At 39.5% G+C, this 18,620-nt stretch overlaps 2 protein-coding genes across 7 annotated transcripts in view; one reads left to right on the forward strand and one right to left on the reverse strand.

Annotated features, from left to right (window-relative positions):
• The window catches only part of LOC139936051 (alpha-N-acetyl-neuraminyl-2,3-beta-galactosyl-1,3-N-acetyl-galactosaminide alpha-2,6-sialyltransferase-like), a 29,422-nt gene extending 27,347 nt beyond the window's left edge, over positions 1-2,075 (reverse strand). Inside the window, exon 1 of the mRNA XM_071930766.1 lies at positions 1,699-2,075. The gene's annotated coding sequence lies outside the window, so the exon portion shown is untranslated. The remainder of the gene's footprint in view (positions 1-1,698) is intronic.
• Positions 1,574-17,861, forward strand: LOC139936048 (serine/threonine-protein kinase PLK4-like). 6 transcript variants are annotated; one of them, XM_071930761.1, is made up of 19 exons: positions 1,574-1,592; positions 2,550-2,679; positions 3,935-4,030; positions 4,496-4,591; positions 5,012-5,126; positions 6,323-6,435; positions 6,731-6,819; positions 7,456-7,552; positions 8,311-8,369; positions 8,825-8,901; positions 9,245-9,327; positions 9,835-10,115; positions 10,758-10,846; positions 11,393-12,375; positions 13,485-13,589; positions 13,829-14,084; positions 14,787-15,012; positions 15,583-15,782; positions 16,311-17,861. In XM_071930761.1, the coding sequence occupies exons 2-19, from the start codon at positions 2,623-2,625 to the stop codon at positions 16,595-16,597; spliced, it is 3,309 nt and encodes a 1,102-aa protein (XP_071786862.1). In that variant the 5' UTR covers positions 1,574-1,592; positions 2,550-2,622; the 3' UTR covers positions 16,598-17,861. The 6 variants fall into 6 exon arrangements, with proteins under 6 accessions (XP_071786862.1, XP_071786865.1, XP_071786861.1 ...); XM_071930764.1 differs by having other exon boundaries at positions 2,591-2,679; XM_071930760.1 differs by lacking the exon at positions 1,574-1,592 and adding an exon at positions 2,260-2,278.
• Positions 17,862-18,620: the final 759 nt, after the last annotated feature.

Here is an 18,620-nt window from a genome sequence, read left to right on the forward strand (position 1 = left end):
GTCAAAAATTTCCAAACTTTTTAGCCCAACGTTGGTTCAAATATCAACTGACTACATAATTGGGCATAACTTAACCAACAATGGTTGGGCAATCACGTTTATCCAATAGTTGGGCAAACAGTTTAACAAAAAAGTTGGTCAAATCATTTTACCCAACAGTTGGGTAATAACTTGTGACCAATAGTTGGGCAAGTTTGTTTACCATTATGTTGGTTAAGATGTTGCCCAATAATGTAGTCAGTTGATATTTGAACCAACGTTGGACAATCGTGTCGGGCAAAGGTTGCTACCCAACAAAAGTAGCAATGATCGATTATTTGTTGGTTACTCCTTTATTCAATTGTTGGTTAGGCCAAAAAAAAAAAAAACGTTGATCGTCCGGATTTTTCCAAAAAGAGGAAGATGAGGGCCCTTTTTTTAACGTAAAATATGATGCAACAAAAACTTCAGTTCGGAAAGGGCATCTAATTTGCGGTACTCAATCCACACTGGATTCATCTGATATGTGCAGATGTTTTCAGTCAGTCATTCCTCTTCACTTCTGCTTTGTTGAATCTGCTGGAAGCTGGACAACTGTTGGGTAAAATGATTTGACCAACTTGTTTTGCAGTGCAGGCGGCCAGCATTATCATAATGTGCTATGCCAGTGGTCGACCCAATGTTTACATGAAATGGCTGTTATGTAGATGACAAAATTCTAGGTCACCGAAAGCGTCAAATGCTCGGACTGACTAACAACTATAGCAAAATAAACTAAGGTTAAATAATATCATCGCCACAAATATTTGACAAGCAATCTTTGAAAGGAAAATTAAATTTGATCTATCGAAACCCTTAAAACTAATTGTGTTCATCCTTTTATAAAAAATAAATAAAAAAGTCATCCATACAATTCCTGGTAGCCGTTAACGAGACGCACTTATCACTCCTACGGGGATTATCGTTTGTTCCAATTTCCTGCCCTTTGTGTTGAACATGGAGGTTTGAGTTAATTTATACCTTGCTCAGGGCAGCCTGCTACCGAGTAAAAGTTATTGAGTTTACTTGTTTGGCCCCGAGCCGCATGACTTGTCCTTGTTTTCCCCGTGTTACAATAATAACAATAATAATAACAATACCTTTTAACGGGTTGTATGTAGTCTTGAAATCAAGTCGGTAACTGTTGTGCGGTAAAATGCCCTTGGTGTGATAATAAATGCATTTTGAAAGAATCTAATTCTGACTATATACTGCGTTGCAAAAATTATTTTATTTCTTGACTTAATACTGCATTATGGCTTGTAATGGATTATTCCTCAAATCCTAAAGGCCCAAATTATACAGCTCACAATTTAAAGGTAAAAAAAAATATCATGTCAGAAGTAACCTTGTAAGAGTCAACAATCAACAGTGTTCATTGCCCCTTTTTTTTCTCTTTTTCCGAATTATAATTGGAATTATATTGGGTCTATATAATTTTGTCGAGATAACTGAGCCCGATCAAAAAGTCCGGAACACAACCGATTTAATCTAGCCCTTGCCTTTCGATCGTTAACGACAACGGACTGTTCAGCCATTTCCCCAACACGGGAGTAAACATCAAACTATTCACGGTGAGCTCCGTCCTGCTTTACTTCTGAAAACTAAACTGTGTCCCTACACATTAATCAGTGTATTCTATGGGTAAACCTTTAAATATTGGTTGTTTTTGCATCTAACCTATAACGTTTCAGAGAAGCACTCCATTCCCCAATCTCGAAGAGTATTTTTGACAGCCGGCCGCCATGATGTTGCTTGTGTGTGTGTGTGTGTGTGTGTGTAGGCCTACCACTACTACATACAGTACGAACGTTGTACATGTACATGTACACTAATACTAAATCATTACAGTTTTGTTACAATATTGCGCACCGGTAACTTTGCCCAACAACCAGAAAGCTTTGTGCACAACACCATTGGTTACTGTGGTAATTTTGACCAACTTTCGGGCAAATCTTGCCCAACTACAATAATATATACATTGGACCAACCAGTTAACCAATAATTTGGTCACCTTTGCCCAAGCGTGTTGGGCAACGGTTTTGTTTAACCAACGTCCATTATTTGTGACCAACAAATTAGTAATGCATTTACCCAACACATTTTTTGACCAACAAATTTGCAGGTGTAGTCACACTGCTTCTCGGATACTTTAAAGCCGGCTGAGCTGGCCCTGTGCGCTGGATAAAAGTGAACAGCGCCCTCTATCGGTACCCTCTGATCATCTGATGGGGGAAGAGACGCCATCGTCGCGTCGCGCGTAAGTTCGAATTGAAAGAAGTTCCGGACGGAATCATTGGACACAAATTAAACCGTCTTGAATGGCATGAAATCTGTCCCTTTTTGAGCAAGTAATATCTCATTTGGACTTAAGTATATCATAGATCAGGTAGAGAGGTAAGAAGCGTTTCTCATATCGCCAGTTGTCTTTATTTTCGACACGGTTTTGACGACGTTCGAAATCGAACGGAACATCTTTTCACTCGGTTTCAAAATTCAATTGCATTGTAAACAATGCATACTGAATGCAGTGAGAGGTAAAGACTGTGTTACGTGTGACTTCAAAGTTCAGACCGACTACGACGAGTACAATCGTCGAATACGATGGCATCGTGGACAAACAACAACAGTAACCATGGAGGAATGGGTGAAAGCATTGAGGTAAGCTCAACTTGTGTATGTACTGTAGGAATCTGAATTTAAATATAAAAAAATATTAATTAATTTAAATTACAAAATTAGGCCTAATTTTAATGAAATATTTTGAAGTTTACTGAACTCAGTCTCAGATCAGAATCGAACTGTGTGTAGATGGTAGACTATATTTAATTCTGAAGGCAGTGGCCTAAATATGAATGATTGAAATTTTAAAGATGTCTGGCATTCCCATTGTGGTAGACGGAAAAGGAGACCCAGTAGAGGACGTACGTCATAGACTTTGGTCGTGTGAATAAAACATTGTATGCATAATTCATGTTTGATGTCGGGTCAGATGTCAAATCGAAATCGAGGCAAAGTAGAGATAGTCGCACACTTTGCCTCGATTTTGATTTGACATCTGACCCGACATCAAACATGAATTATGCATACAATGTTTTATTCACACGACCAAAGTCCATGACGTACGTCCTCTACTGGGTCTCTACTGGGTCTCCTTTTCCGTCTACCTTGTTGGCAACCAGAATGGTAAAATCTTTTGAAACGCTGTTTTCCGGCCAATCATAGAATAGATAAAGTGCCCATACTAAGTTACTCATTCATACTGCCTTTAATGTGGCTTTTTTATTTTTTATGAGCTCATTATTTTATGATGAATGATGATGATGTGTTGTTGTTGTACAACTAAGTCACTAGTCTAGGCTTGGTTAGTAATTGTTAATTGTTGGTACCTAATTTATCATTCACATCCTGGTGCTAACATGTCAACTGACATGAGTGACTGACACTGGTGATGTGTGGTGTTGCTTTTTTGTTCAGAAGTTCAGAACCCTGCCAAACTGTCTGCACGAAAGGCTAGTTGCGAACCCTCCTCCTCACGGCGGTCGGGAGGAGGGCAACTAACGAAAGGCATGTTAACCTTCTGGTGCTTTCATTGTATGAAAATGAATGGTGATGCAAATCCAATGGCAATATGCAACGTAATTGCACAACAAGCTGTTTTTCTAATTTTCTTGCGCACTGTTAAGAAAACTTGCGCTTAAGTTATTATTTTAGCTACAGTTAATACTATGAAAATGTACTTCAAACTGTTATTAAGGCAGCGCAACGAAATTGGCTTCTGGCTCTGTCCAACCTGCACTTTCTAAGTAAGATTTTAAAGCTTGTTTAGTTTACTTCTCAGTTCTGTAAAAAAAAAGAAATGATTACACAACATTCTGTTTACAAGCATTCTTGAATTTGTTTTTATTTCACACAGGACTACCAGGTGTTGGACCTACTTGGCAAAGGTGGCTTTGCATGTGTCTACAGGGCTAGAGCAATCAACACTGGGCAAGAGGTTGCCATCAAAATGGTATGTTATACAATTTAAAAGGTTTAAACTTTAAATTTCACAAAAAGTGATTGATCGCAGCACTGCCAGGGTTCTCCCCATGCGCAAGCTAGCATATCTTGCTTATTTATATGCACACAAAAAACAGGCTTATCAAAGCAGAAGTGTTGCGCTTAGCATACTCAGTATATTTTTCGCAGGTTAGCAAAAACGTTTTGCCAAGTGTATGTGTGTACCACCAAACATTCTTTGCTTACAAGGCTAATGCAGAACTGTTGCACTTAATCATGTAAGCTGAGAATGTTGACAGTAAGCAGAATACCGCAAGAAAAGCGGATTCATGAAATTGAAAGCAAACACAAATTTTGCTTACCAACGATTTCATGAGCCAAAATATCTTGTGTACCATCTGTTTCTGGTATCCTGCTAATATTTGTCAACTGAATAATTGTCAACTGAAACAAGCCTTTTACTCTTTTGGAGTAGATTGATAAGAAGATGATGCAAGCAGCTGGAATGGTTGGTCGAGTCAGGAACGAGGTGGAGATACAATGTCAGCTTAAGCATCCATCTATCTTAGAGGTAAGAACAACCAATGTGTTGGATGTTTTGCTAAAAAAGTGGTATTTTGAACTTGGTCACCAGTGTAATTAGAAAGGAACTTTCTGATCATGGTCCCTTTTCAAAAAATATATCTAGAAGACGCCCACTTTCCTTTCATGACTTCTATCAGGCCCCAATTCAGGGTTTAAAAAAGGGCCTCTGATGATTGTTCCTTAATGATCTTTTTCCTCCCTCCAAATGATGCCCCCCCCCCCCCCCCCCCCCCCGCAAAGAAAGAAAAAAATGTCACAATAGCATCCCGAAGAGTGCTCTGTCCCATTTTTAATACATTTTTATTTTTCATTTTACAACCATTTTTCTGAAGAGATTTCAACTGAAACGCTAGGCATCGGTTGGCATACGGATTAAGTTTTGTGTCCGATCTCTTTTTTTTTCCAGCTATACAGCTACTTTGAAGACAACAACTATGTGTATTTGGTGCTGGAGATGTGTCACAATGGAGAGATGTACAGATACCTCAAGAGCCACAATAAGGTCCTGACAGAAGAGGAAGGTTAGTCCAGGGGCCAATTTCATAGAGCTGCTTAAGCAAAAAATTTGCTTAAGCACGAAACAGCTCGCTTGTTTTACACATGTTACTGGCAAAAATTTCATGCCATATACATTGCTTGTGATTGGTATTTAGCTGTTTACTTAGTATATCAATTGAGTGGAGTCTTGGCCGGTAATCTGATTTTACAAAGCAAGGATTTTTTCGCTTAAGCAAGATTTTGTACTTGAGCAGCTCCATGAGATTGGGCCCTGATTGAACCATCAAAGCCCTGTCACCAGAAAAGACAGAGGGCCCGTAACCGTTAAAAAATTAAGAATGTTGTCTTTTCTGCTTTATGAACATATTTTTCTCAGGTTACGCCTTAAATAGCGTGTGTATAAACTTGTTTGAGAGCATTTGCATTATCTGCCTCCAGTGCCATGTTTAGAACCAAAAGCACACTAGTTTTGATTGAGTAGTATTTCAGGATGAGTGTTTTTGTTTAACTGAATGTTTCGATGATCTTTCTTGCAAGGGAACTCCGAGAACCCCCTCAAGGAACACCAAGCCTGGCAACAGTAAAACTCTCTCCTACACACATTGGTTTTATGTCTTTGATTATGAGGTTTCGGACAGGTCAATAAACTGTGATTCAGTAACTACACGATTATAAAGCCATTGTGAAATAAGTTGTTAGCTTGGTAGGACTCAAACCACCAACCTTGTGGACCACTGTACTATTATACAATTGTTGCACACTGTGACGGGGTCCATGGCGTTTTGTACACCCGAGGGGGAAAATGGCACCCGAGGCAAAGCCGAGGGTGCCATTTACCCTCGAGGGTGTGCAAAACCCACGGACCCCAGTCACAGCGTGCAACAGTTGTTTTGTTATACCTTTGTTTAATTGTTATTCCTCTTCTTGAAGTTCTGTTGTCATCTTAAACATTATTACGACGGACTATTCATTGTTTAATAAGCAGACGAACAAGAAGCAATTCCCTCGATTCCGCGGTTGTTTTGTACAGAGCGCTGGAAATCGACCAACGCTGGGAACGATCAAGGTGATGTACATCGGTGTACATCACTTTTCATGTTACCCGTCCAGTCGAGCCATGTAACATGTGTATTTGGTGCGCGTCACATGATTGGTTCTCGACCAATGAAACTTCACAGTTTATTACCGAGGTATAACAGTGTCATTTGTTTCTCCACAGCTCGTCACTGTCTGAAGGAGATTGTAACAGGAATGCTTTATCTTCACTCTCATGGGATTCTCCACAGAGACCTGACGCTGGGCAATATACTCCTCACCAAAGACATGCACTGTGTGAGTATTCTCTGTAAATCTCTCTTTATTTACTCAAGTTTCACCTCTGTGGGTCGTTGTCATTATCTGCCGGCCACCAGACAGTCATCCATAACTCCTGTTTCCGTCATTTAAAGGGATCTTTACAAGTGTACTGTGTGCTGAGATAGTTGTATGTGGTGCACTTTCAACAAAGAATGATAAGATCAGAGATTTACACCTGTGTCCACATGTTTCATCACAAATCTCTCCTGGAGTGCATTTTGATGACCCCAACCAAAAACTGTTTCGGTTGTTTTTTTTCTTTCTTCTGCAGAAAATTGCTGATTTTGGTCTTGCTGCTAAGCTCAACATGCCCAATGAGAAACACTACACCATGTGTGGCACGCCTAACTACATTTCACCGTAAGCATTCCTTATTTTGTCCTGCTCGACAAACTTCTCTCCCGGTAATGCAAGGCAAAAATTTAATTCCACCTAAGTGTTTTAACGCTTCCAAGCAGTGTAACAGCTTTTGGAAGAGTATCTGTATTCAGTTTTCTTAATTTGAAGGGTTTTGATCGAGTGATTGAATTGGCTTATTTAAAAACAAATTCGATGAAAACAGCTTGATGGCTGACACATCATGAATAAATATGCGATAAAAATTTGGTAAGACTGAAAATGTAGTTGAGCTCACAGATTTGCACTTGCAGCTTACAAAGTATACAGATGGGCATGGTGTGAAACTTCCTCTGAAATACTTTTGCTTGAAATGCAACAGTTTTGGAGATATGAGTAAAACAATTGTTTTTGATCCTGCAAGTCTCAAACACGGTTTAGGTTAATTATTTGATATTAAGGTTCTATATGGCATTGATGTTGGCGATGAGTTTGAACCAACCTCTACACTTTGCAGAAAGAGCACAAGATTTTTTAAGATTTAATGTTTGATTGAAAGAATACGTGTCTTTTGAAATATAACTTCAGTGAAAAAATAATGTGAATATTAAATGTAGCCAATATATGATACCAGTTTGTAAAAAAAATTTTTTCCTGCAGTGAGATAGCGACTCGAAGCGCTCATGGCCTCAAGTCTGACGTCTGGTCGCTCGGATGTATGCTCTTTACGTTTTTGACTGGTCGTCCGCCCTTTGATGTAAGTTTGAGTCAAGGTCTTGACACTTGTGTTCTTAAAGAAGATACTGAACTATAATCGCTTTGTCATTTGGATGTGATAAAAAGCAGTAGGTCTCTTGTGTTAGATTATGCCTGCAAAGGATTCCTGTTACATTTATCGCTAAGAGAAGGGTTGTTTGCCCCTGTGTTTCTGGCAGTGGCTGCTGAGTGTGCTGCACCACCTTGTCAACCCCTTATAAGGTGAAACATAAGTCAGTGTCATAGTTCAAAAAAATTCAAAACCAGTCAACAAAATTAATGCCTTAAATCCATTGGACCCTTTCGGTAAACAGTATTGTCCAAGGCCCACACTTTGTGTATCACAATTTATATATAAAATAACAAACCTGTGAACATTTTGGCTCAATTGGTTGTTGGAGTCGGGAGAAAATAACCGGAAAACCCACCCGTGTATCCGACGTTTCGCCGTGTCATGACATGTGTTTAAAATAAATCCGTAATTCTCGATATCGAGAATTGATATTGTTTTACTGTTTTCTCAAAAAGTAAAGCATTTCATGGAATAATATTTCAATAGAAGTCTTTCACCACTTCCTTCTGTAAACCCTGTAAGTTATTTGTAAATCTGTGAACTTTTTTTTCCCTTTCTGTACCGAAAGGGTCCAATGGCTTTAAGCACCTTATTGGGAGACTTTTGCGTCATGACATTTTACATCAATGAATAAAAATTTTCCATTCTTTGAAACCTCTTTTGACATTGTGATTTTTCTGTGCTAGACGGAGGCCGTGAAGAGCACACTCAACAAGGTTGTTCTGGCAGACTACACCATGCCAGAGTAAGTCAACAGTGTCATCTATCTGTAATCACATCAAAAATTGTGCATCACTGCCACAGGGTGTTTCTTGATTTGAACTTTTGTAAGAGGGGCGAAAACCTCCCTTCTCGTTCATAAGAAAGAGGGCGGAAGTTTCCATGTGGGCATGTTTGATACATAACAGTGACAATTGATTTCATGCTCTTGGTCATTGCCTTTGTACCTCTTGAAATGTTTTAGTACAATTTTGAATTTTTCTCAATTAGCTGCCCTTCGCGATGGAAAAACTAAATTGCCCTTACAAGAGACAAGGATCAGGCCTGAAGTTGTGGCAAGTCCCCCTTTTTGACTAATCTTTTTCTTTTTTTACTTACTACAAACTGAAGCAAAAGGTAAACTTGTTTGCATTTTGCAACCATGTTATACACACGTTTTGTAATATATTTGTGTCTAATTTTTTTATTTTTATTTTGCAGGCACATATCCGCAGAAGCCAAAGACCTGATCAACAACCTGCTAAGGAAGAACCCAGATGACAGGCTGAGTCTTTCAGGTCGGTACATCAACGAGTATCGTTGTCTAGTGGTCTTATGCACAAGACTCAGTCGTTAGTCCCAGTCATGGCACTTGTGTTCTTGCATGAAACGCTAATGCTATGGCCAAGTTGTCAGCTGTGGCTACGGCTGTGGCGGATGCTATGGGTATGCTATACTTCAATGCATGCTGGCATGACAGCCAAACCACAGCGGTTAACGCAGACACAACCCTACACGTAATTGCATTGTTCTACGGATGAGACATTAAGCTGTAGGTCCTGAGTGTTAAAGGTACCTAGGTCTCTGCAGTTTTCCCTATTTCTTGGTAACACTTTTGGATATATTTTTTCTTCTTTGCAGGTGTGCTGGACCATTCGTTTATGTTGATGAGTCCATTGTCAAATAACCAGCTAAAATATCGGGATCAACAAAACTCAAAACAGGTGGGTGACTATTCTCATTGCAACATGCTGCCTAAATCTGATTTGTTAATCCACATCTATGGATAAAATGTTAACTGTTTAGCCAGCATTCTGTTACTCCGGAAGTACTTTTTGTTTTCAATTCTGGGGTGAACAAAGAAAACTGTACTAGCTTCGGCAACTGAGCTTTCAAGCCCTAATGTTTGTGATCGCCCTATGTTGTCAGTTTTCTTGTTTGGGTTCCAGTTTGAACCTCGAACTGTCAGAGATCGCATCCAAGTTTAGGATACAATCTGTGAAGTAGAATGCACTAGAGAGGAATTTTCTTGATGCTTCTTTTTGTTTCCAATATCTGTTTAAAAAAAAGAAACGTTTATAAGGGAATCTAACTGGGCAAAGTTTAATTCAGTATTAAAGACATTTTTTTTATCAATATGTTCGGTTAGGAGGCCACTCAGAACCCATTTGTTTTTGCAACATTTGCTATTCATGCAATTAATTATTTCTCTTATTTTGGTTGTTCTTTAGAGGCGTGTTGAATCATCGATTGACAGTGGTCATGCAACCATGGGAACCCTCTCCACGGCAACAAACTTCCCAAGCCGTGTGTCGTCCCGCAGTCGACCAATCAAAGCACTTCCTCTCTCCAATCTAACCCCGCTGGTTTCTCAAGAAGAGAAGGTGGGCGGAGTTAAGAGCCATTCGTACGGCTTTGTTGGGAGGGGGCAAGACCGCGAAGTCGAAGCACGATGGACGGGGAACCAGTATGACCGGCACCCACCATCACCTCCGGTCAAACAGAAAGCAAGGTAAAATATTTTGAAATTTGTGTCCCTTGACAACCCCTGCTCCGGAGTAGGGGTAAGCGGTAAAAACATGTGGTATTCATGAGACTTGCAACCGGAACCGTGTGGCATATGGACGCAGTGTGAAAGTGTGCCCGGGTAACATGGTGTAAACAAGTCCCTGGGCTTCCCCGAGGCTGTATTCCACAGAGATAGAGATACAGTGTGAAAAGGGATACAGGGGCATGGAAGAAAGTCACCTTGGTTGGGCAGGTTTGATAAACCACAGTGGCAGTTGTTTTCATGCTCCTGGCCATTGCTTGAAGTTCCAGTATCAACCAATTTTGCTCTTACAAGAACCAAGCATCAGGCCCGAAGTTCTGGCAAAATCTTTCTATTTTTACTTACTACAAACTGAAGGAAAAAACTACAAGCCAATCCAACAGAAAGCAAGGTAAATGATCTCTAAAATAAACTCTAAAACGATCTCTTGATCAACAAATACAAATTATCAGAAGCTCCAAAATTCGCATAAGCAAATTTTTTGAGACCCAAACAAATTGCACTAGTGACCCTTACGGTCCTGAGAAGACAAAGTGTACTTTATCAACACCTTGTGAATTATTATTATTGTTATTTACTGATGATTGATTCTCCTCAATCCAGTCCCAGGAAAGATTCGCTGAATGATAAGCAGAGTGGGTCACTGGTCTCTTCAACATCCTCAGGGCAAGGCTCATGGCTTGACAACATTGGTAAGAAATGTAGCTTCTATCATCTCAGGAATTTATGCTTTAATAGCCCTTAGTCCGGCTTGGGCCTTTTCTCACCTTTTTTACCCGGCCTAGTGATAAGCAATTGTTAATTGGGCCTATGCCCTCAGTCATTCATTTCGGCAAAGAGGATATAGAATGATTTTGGAGGGTTTAGGGTGAATAAAACTGTACTTAGAGAAAAAATAAACCAATGTATTTAAATTTACTACAGTTAAGAACAAGTTAAGATTAGAGAAAAAAAATGCATTTGTTTGCAATTGGTTTGACAGAAACTTAGCACAGAGTTTTAGCTGTGTTTCACCCATTAGGTGTAAATAGGAGTTTACTTTTGGTACCAATGAGGTAGAGTCGTTTAGTTTTTCAGTCGACATTTTAAGTCTCGGTTTCCTTCATCATCCTGGAGGAACTGAAAAACCTCTTTTCTAAACAAAATTTAACACAACTGTTCTCAAAATTGTATTGCAAAACTAGGGAATTGAATAGGAGAATCGGTTATACCTGACTTTATTGTTTTGTATTATGCAGGTTCCAGTGGCAAAGACGTAGTGATAGACCAGCCAGACAATTGCAGGTCCCTGCGTGATGGCAGCTCTAACCACTACCACAATCGTCCTGTCCATCGCTCCACGACAGATAGCGACAAATCCAACAGTTTCTTAGCCGGCCTGCATCCTTCAAGACACAACAACAGAAACAGACCCTATGAACCCACAGACAGGAGGCATCATCAGTCTAATGAGGCCTTGAACTCGGATGGTTTCAGTCAGGGATACCAAGAACACAATGTGAATGACAACCACCGGCGGTTGGAATCAGACTCACAGGGGGACGGCTGGAAGAGTACAACCAGCAATCAGTCGGACAGGGTGCCTGAAAGGAGGAGTGATTTCCCCCTCGGTGGCTCGACACAGAGCGGTATGCGATCTAAAGAACACTCTGCCTCACAGGAGCAGCTGTTTATGAAGACCATGGCGGAATCAAAGCGTCTTGAAGACGGGTACGAAGGTAATCACTACTCTGAGAGGCCGACGGGGAACGAATTGCAAGAAGTGACAAACTCAAGGGATTGGAGGATAGGGAGCGGGACTTATCAACAGCAGGAACTCGATCAGAGAAATACTGATCAGAGCATTAATGATAGAAGGGCGGCGGTAGAAGCACATCACGATTCAACCGCCCCTGGAAAGAGTCATCAAACTTACAGGTCGGTCACCGACACATCAGGCCGGTTGTTACGTGACAGTGGCACAGCCCTGCCGCACCGTCACACAAAACACAGAAGGAAAGATGATGTTGAAAACACCAACTTACAAAAGAGCAGACCATTGGATGAAAGGCTGGGGCCAGGTAGGAGGGACAGGAGTTACGTAGATGAGAAAGAGAGGCACACCCAGAAGCATGAGAGCAGGGGGAGTGCTGACAACAGAGGAAAGAGCCTGGTAGAGCTGACCGCACCGCTGAACGCCAGCAGGCTGAGGCCGATCAGGCAAAAAACTAGGAATGCGATGGTAAGTTGGTCAAAGCAAATCAGGAAGCACTTCTTGAACTTGTGAAGAATTGCTTCAAACGTTTCAATACTGGAGAATCTGGAAATTGTTCTTTTCATTGACTCACGTACAGCAGGTAGGTGATAGGATTGTGCTTTTGATGATCAAGCATTGAGTTTGGCACACAGTCAGAGTATGTCATGTGAAAGACATTTGGCTGTAGGTCTATAGACCGATCCATTAGGCCTTGCCCACGGCGCACGTAGGAGCAAGAACACGTGGGCCTCTCCAATGCCATTCTGCACAACTCTACCAAGCGCGCAAAGCATACGCACGCGCTTGTCGGACCTTAATTTGTCAGACTTTTGGTTGCGCAATGGGTTGTGATTGGTCAATATGTAATGGGGCGGGGCTTAATGGATCGGTCTATTGCTTACTTGTTACAGGTAGAATAGTGGTAACGATTTAGAAAAACTTTGTTTTCCAAATTTGAATCTGCGATGGCACTCGAGCCAAATATCTTTCAATTTTTGTGGGTACAATGGGAGACTTTGAAATACTAAGTGGCAGCCGTCGGTTTCACAAAACTCTTCCTAAGTTAGGATTAGTCTTAGGACTTCGGAAGAGTTAAGTTCCGTATCCAAAGACGTATGACGCATTGAACCCATTAGGACGAGTTACTTGTCTTAACATGAGATAGGATTAATCCTAGCATTTCGTGAAATTGGCTGTGGAAGACTTATCAGCTAAATGTTCATTGATTACGTGGTTCTGAGCACGTACCTAAAACATTGGATTGACCTGGTAAGTGTACTGTCTCGAGGTCACACCAGAGCTGTCACCTGGCATCCCAAAAGTCCCTCATTCATAAATTGTAAACAACGGTTAATTAATTACATTTTTACTGTTGGCAGGAGGTTTAGCTAGTTGAACACATTTGATGACGGGTTTTAATTTTGTACACATTCTTTTACAGTCGCTGCCTGTTGAACTTTAATTTATTGTACGGCACAGATTAAAAATCAGTAAACATATTGGATGATCATCTCGCAAGAAATTTATTTACTAAAAAAATGTTTGGGTTGTATTATCTTTTACAATATTGTTTCCCTGTTGTATCTTTCCTTCAGGTGAGCATCCTTGAGAATGGCGAGGTATGTTTGGAGTTTCTTAAGATCAAAGACGGCAGTGATAGAGTGGTTGAGGTTTTTAGGATCTCAGAGGATGGAATGCAGGTAAGGATGATAATTGCAATTCTTGCACAAACCCAAAGTTGTAGAACCAATTATTTATTTGCAAAGGTAACAATTCATGTAATGCTTAATTGATATGAAACTATTACTTGTAAATTTAATGTTTGTTTCAAAAAATAAAATTTGCAGAGAATTCTTACTTACAGCAGGTGTCAGACTGTTCTTTGGATAATAACAGAGCAAGTTGATTAAATTCTGGTTTTCCTATTACCAATCATCAGGTCACGACCTATCACCCCAACAGGGGTAAAGGTTTCCCAGTCATGGACACTCCACCATCCCCTCCCCAGGGTCGCATCACCGTCTACACCTACCACAACCTCCCCGGTAAGTACTGGAAGAAGTACCAGTATGCTGCTAAGTTTGTGCAGCTAGTCCGCTCCAAGACGCCAAAGGTGACTCTCTACACCAAACAGGCAAAGTGCATGTTGATGGAGAACTTCCCCGAGGCAGACTTTGAGGCGTGTTTCTATGAAGGTAGGTTTCAAGTTGTCATGCCAGTAGAGAAGTCTTGTGAATTCAAAAAATCTACTCCGCGGCAGTAGAATGTAAAGCAACTCAAGTTCTTAAAGGAACATACCCAGCAAGTAAATACACACATGTTGTTACCGCAGACCAAATATACCAAATGAAAATTTTTACAATTTAAACCTGGGGGAGTAGTAATGTTATTGCTATTGTAGGAGATGAAACACTTTTGCAGTTGATTTTCAGAGTTAACGAGACTGCTTAGTTCTGAAATGAAATGTCCTGCATTTATAACTACTACCTGGGCGTAAGGTAGGAATTCAGCTGGGACTATAGCCTTTTGCTTAGTGGATTGAGCCTGGGACTTCTCGTTATTAACTTCACTACCACGGAGTGAGTTCTTAATTGGTCGCAACATTTTGACAAGCTTGCTCTAGAGCCTCTAGTCATCATTGGGAGACATGGTGTGACTGCAAACCAATTATACATTGATACGTCGTCACCATGCAATGCCTCAAATCCATAATACATCCTATTCTGCTTAAAATATTCTGGATGTACACCACACAAAATAAGTACATGCCAAGATGCAACTTTTTAGCACAGAGAATTTGTATGTGTGATATAGCTTTTTGCAAAATAGATGGCTTAAGTTTCTAGATTTGCGCACAGTTAGTAATTCAATGATGGAATTATAATCACCACTCACAGGTACCATGCTCCGCCTCTCCGGTCCAACCCTCCAAGTGACTGAGACCAATGGGAAAAGCTCCTCCTATGATGTATCCAGTGGTTGCCAGGCTATCCCCGCTGACCTCCAGGCTATGGTCGCACAGACGCAGGATGTACATAAACAGTGTATGGAACTGGAGTCAGCGATAGCTGGTATGGAATCGCTCAAGGGTCATGGGCCGTATTTCCCCATCATCATATGCAGGTCAGTCAACTTTGAAACACCAAGAGTATTATTTGAAACTTTGTTGCTTTGAGGTTTTCAGGCCTGAAGTTTCAACTTTCAGAGCGCAAGGCAGTTCTCATTCAAAATCTATGGGAAAGTTTATGGGAAACTTTTGAAGAGGCACAAAGACAATGGCATTAGATGTCATGGCCTTGTCTGTGTAATTGCGTGCCTGGATTTCAGAAATTTTATTGAAAACATAACTTTTTGTTTTCAATAAGATTAAGAGAATTTTTTTAACATTCAATAATATTTGTTTGTCAGTGACACCACAAACCTTTTGTACAAGTCCGCCTTTTTTTTGTCAGGTTTAAAAAAAACATATTTAAACAAAATTTATCAAGGCCTACAATGTCATGAACGTTTAAAGCTTAAAGATATTTTACTTTTTGCTTTATGATATTTATGCATTGCACTTGTACAAAATGGTAATACTGCATACCAAATAATTTCTGTTTCGCCACCTCATTATACAATGCCTTTAAATCAATTTAATTGATGTTAGCCTTCCGTTCAAGCTTTAAAACATCTATGCTTTTGTATCCACAGAAAACCAACCTCTGCAGATACAACACTAACCTCACCCAATAAGACTGTCCAGAGCTCCAAAACCCCCACCCCTCTGGCCAACGTACCGTCACCCAGTGCTGCACCCCCTGTGTCTGCATCAGTGTGCTCATATGATGGGACGGTGTACAGCATGAAGAGCGAGACACGAATAGAGTCTACAATTGAAGCAAAGAATCACGGTGAGTGAAAACAAAACTGTGGATTTGGGAATTTGAAGTTTGCTTTCATAGTTCAACCAGTGTTTCCACATGCTAAGGATAAGAGTGATGTGATTCATCTTGAGGATTGAGGCAAAATTTGCACAGCCTGCAAACTGACAAGAATGAAACTCTTACACAAAAGCGCAGTTATTCTACCTTCTCATTCAAGTTGTGGGTTCTTTATACAAGGCATGATATTCTTTCTTCTTAATTGCCTTCAAATCTAAAAAAAAAAATGCTGTTTGGATGCCTCTTAAAATACAACCAGATCATACAGTCTGCCATTTTGTGGCATCAACTTTTTTTTTTTTTTTTTTTTCAAAATAGCAAACCGTGTTCTTTCATGAAATTACACTAAAACCAAACAAGTTCAAGGGATATTTGTGAATCAGTATATTCTACGTCATATCTTTCAACGGTACTTGTTTTAAATCTGGCTCGAAGTTTTTCGTGAAACCTTTTCCTCCATGTTGTGTAAAGTTCCTTCTGTTATCCTTTTTTTTTCAGTGTCCACCCAACGCGAACGACACAGCAGTCATCCAAGCAAAGATGGAATCCTAAAGAGCACCTTCGTCCCCAACGTAGGCTGGGCCTCGCAAATGGTCTCCGGTGAGGTGTGGGTCCAGTACAATGACGGCACGCAGATCGTGGTCAAAGCATCCGTCACAGCGGTCAAGTTCATCGACGCCTCTGGCGGAGTCAGACGGTTCGGTCCAAAAGACAAACTCCCAGAGGATGTCAAGTCAAAACTTTCGCAGTTGTCGATGATCGTTGAGATGTTCGTTAACAGGTGATCTTCTTGGTCGACTTTGGGTACATGAAGCAATAGATGGTGATGTCAGCAGCTGAATTATATTTGCTTAGCACAGTGATGGACATGAATTGGACCCAGCTTTGACATGGATTTAGGTCGAAAATATTGCAAGGGAGCCTTGCAGGAAAAAGTGGAGCCTTGCAGTGAAAGTTTACATTTTGGGTGAACAAAGATTTTGCAGAGCGGGATTGGTACCTTGGACTTCCGGGTTTACACACAATGTACTACCAACTGAGCTAAACCAAGACCTATTTTGAAATTTTTCCAATTTTGTCAAAATATTTGTTGGGTGGGGGTGGGGGGGGGGAGGTGCAACCAGAAATCTATTAAACTATGTACTGTCATAATTATATAGCCAGGGTTATGATACAACCTGGGACATTGTAAGGGGACCACGGATGCAACTTTGTCTTTAAATGTCTTTCCTGCAAATTTGTCTGCAAATTTATTTGATTTCAGCTTTTGGTTACTAAATAAACTACTAGAACAAAAAACCAAGAAGAACAGAGAGAGTGCCTTAAAAAATGAATCCCTTAAAACGCACAAAACTACAAATTGAAAATAGTCCTAAAAGGAGGACTATATTAAAAGGAGATTCACCAAATAACAAAGCATTTCATACCTGTTTGCTCTTACTGTCTTCAAATTGGCCTGTTGATCTTGGCCTGGTGATCTAGTTGGATTATTTGCTCTTGAATACAAGGTTTTGGGGTTTGAATCCAACCTGAGCAGTCGGTAGTTTTTTGGTCTGGAAGATTCCAAAAATATTGAGTTACATAAGAAAGGGTGGAACACAATTCTTTGTCCTCATTGCAATTATGTCATTAATTAAATGCTATTCAAACCTTGCTATGAATCAAATTGGTGTTTAAAATCTCAATTGCAGTCCTTCGCAAATATTTCAAAGTTTATAAGCAACAGTTCTCCTATATTTAAACTTGTCTTGGAAAGACAAAAGCAGCGATAAAATAAAGACAATGATAAACACAGACAAGTTATTTCAAAAGCCAGTCTAGTTTTATCTTTTTTATGTAGCTAAAAACAAGTAAAGATTTCTTCAGAAAAATATATAAATATGTACTGGTATGTAGTTTGTTGTTTTTAACTATGAAATATTTTATTTGTAAATAAAACAAAACCAAGGTTTCAATATTATGTGTACAGTGTAATACTATGTATAAAGTGTAATAAACAAACATACATAAGACTTTTCAAAATCATTGTACAAATCAATTTTTTGAATAAATAAAATTACAATTCATGTTAATGTGACCTTAGTATTGTATTAAAATGAAAGAGGAATAAAATAATTTCTGAAATTGATTACTAGCTCTTACTTTATTTTTTGTCATTCTTAAACTAATTTATAATGGCAAGGATATTTTCTTCCTGTTTTTATTTGAATTCCCCAAAGCCAATATTATACATTTAACCTTTGTTACAAACCTAGTTTCCTTGTTTGTACATTCCAGGGCATTTCCTGGCAGGCAAGATATTTTTTCAAGACAGAAAAAACGAACAAAATAAGTTAAACTTTTTCCTATGTGCTAGTCCACTCACAATGTTAGAGAAATTAATGATTTATTATCTCTTTCTTATCTCTTTCTTATTAACTTTGGGAGACATCTCAGTAAAAAAACTGATTTTCAGAAGTGCTCAGCAGCTACAAACTAACATTAGTTTTTTTTTGTATTATAAAATCTTCTAGTTTTTCTTTGGTCTTATTTGTTTGAAATTTCAGAAGTTTTGAAAACAAATTGCAATCGGTATCAACCTTAATCGAAAATGTTAAGAAATTTTTCAAAACGGTCAAAGTTCGGCTGTGCGTGAAAGGAGTAATTTAAGGAAAGCTTACAAATCTTTGTGAAATCATTGTTGGTAGTATTAATAAGACAACACAGCCACCGGACCGTCAAGGTCATATTACTCATGTGTTGTATTTATATCATAATATTTTATAAATTATTCTAGCCATGGGGTGTAGTATATTTACAACATTATGA

Source organism: Asterias amurensis, chromosome 4 (assembly GCF_032118995.1).
Source record: "Asterias amurensis chromosome 4, ASM3211899v1".
NCBI classification, from domain to species: Eukaryota; Metazoa; Echinodermata; class Asteroidea; order Forcipulatida; family Asteriidae; genus Asterias; species Asterias amurensis.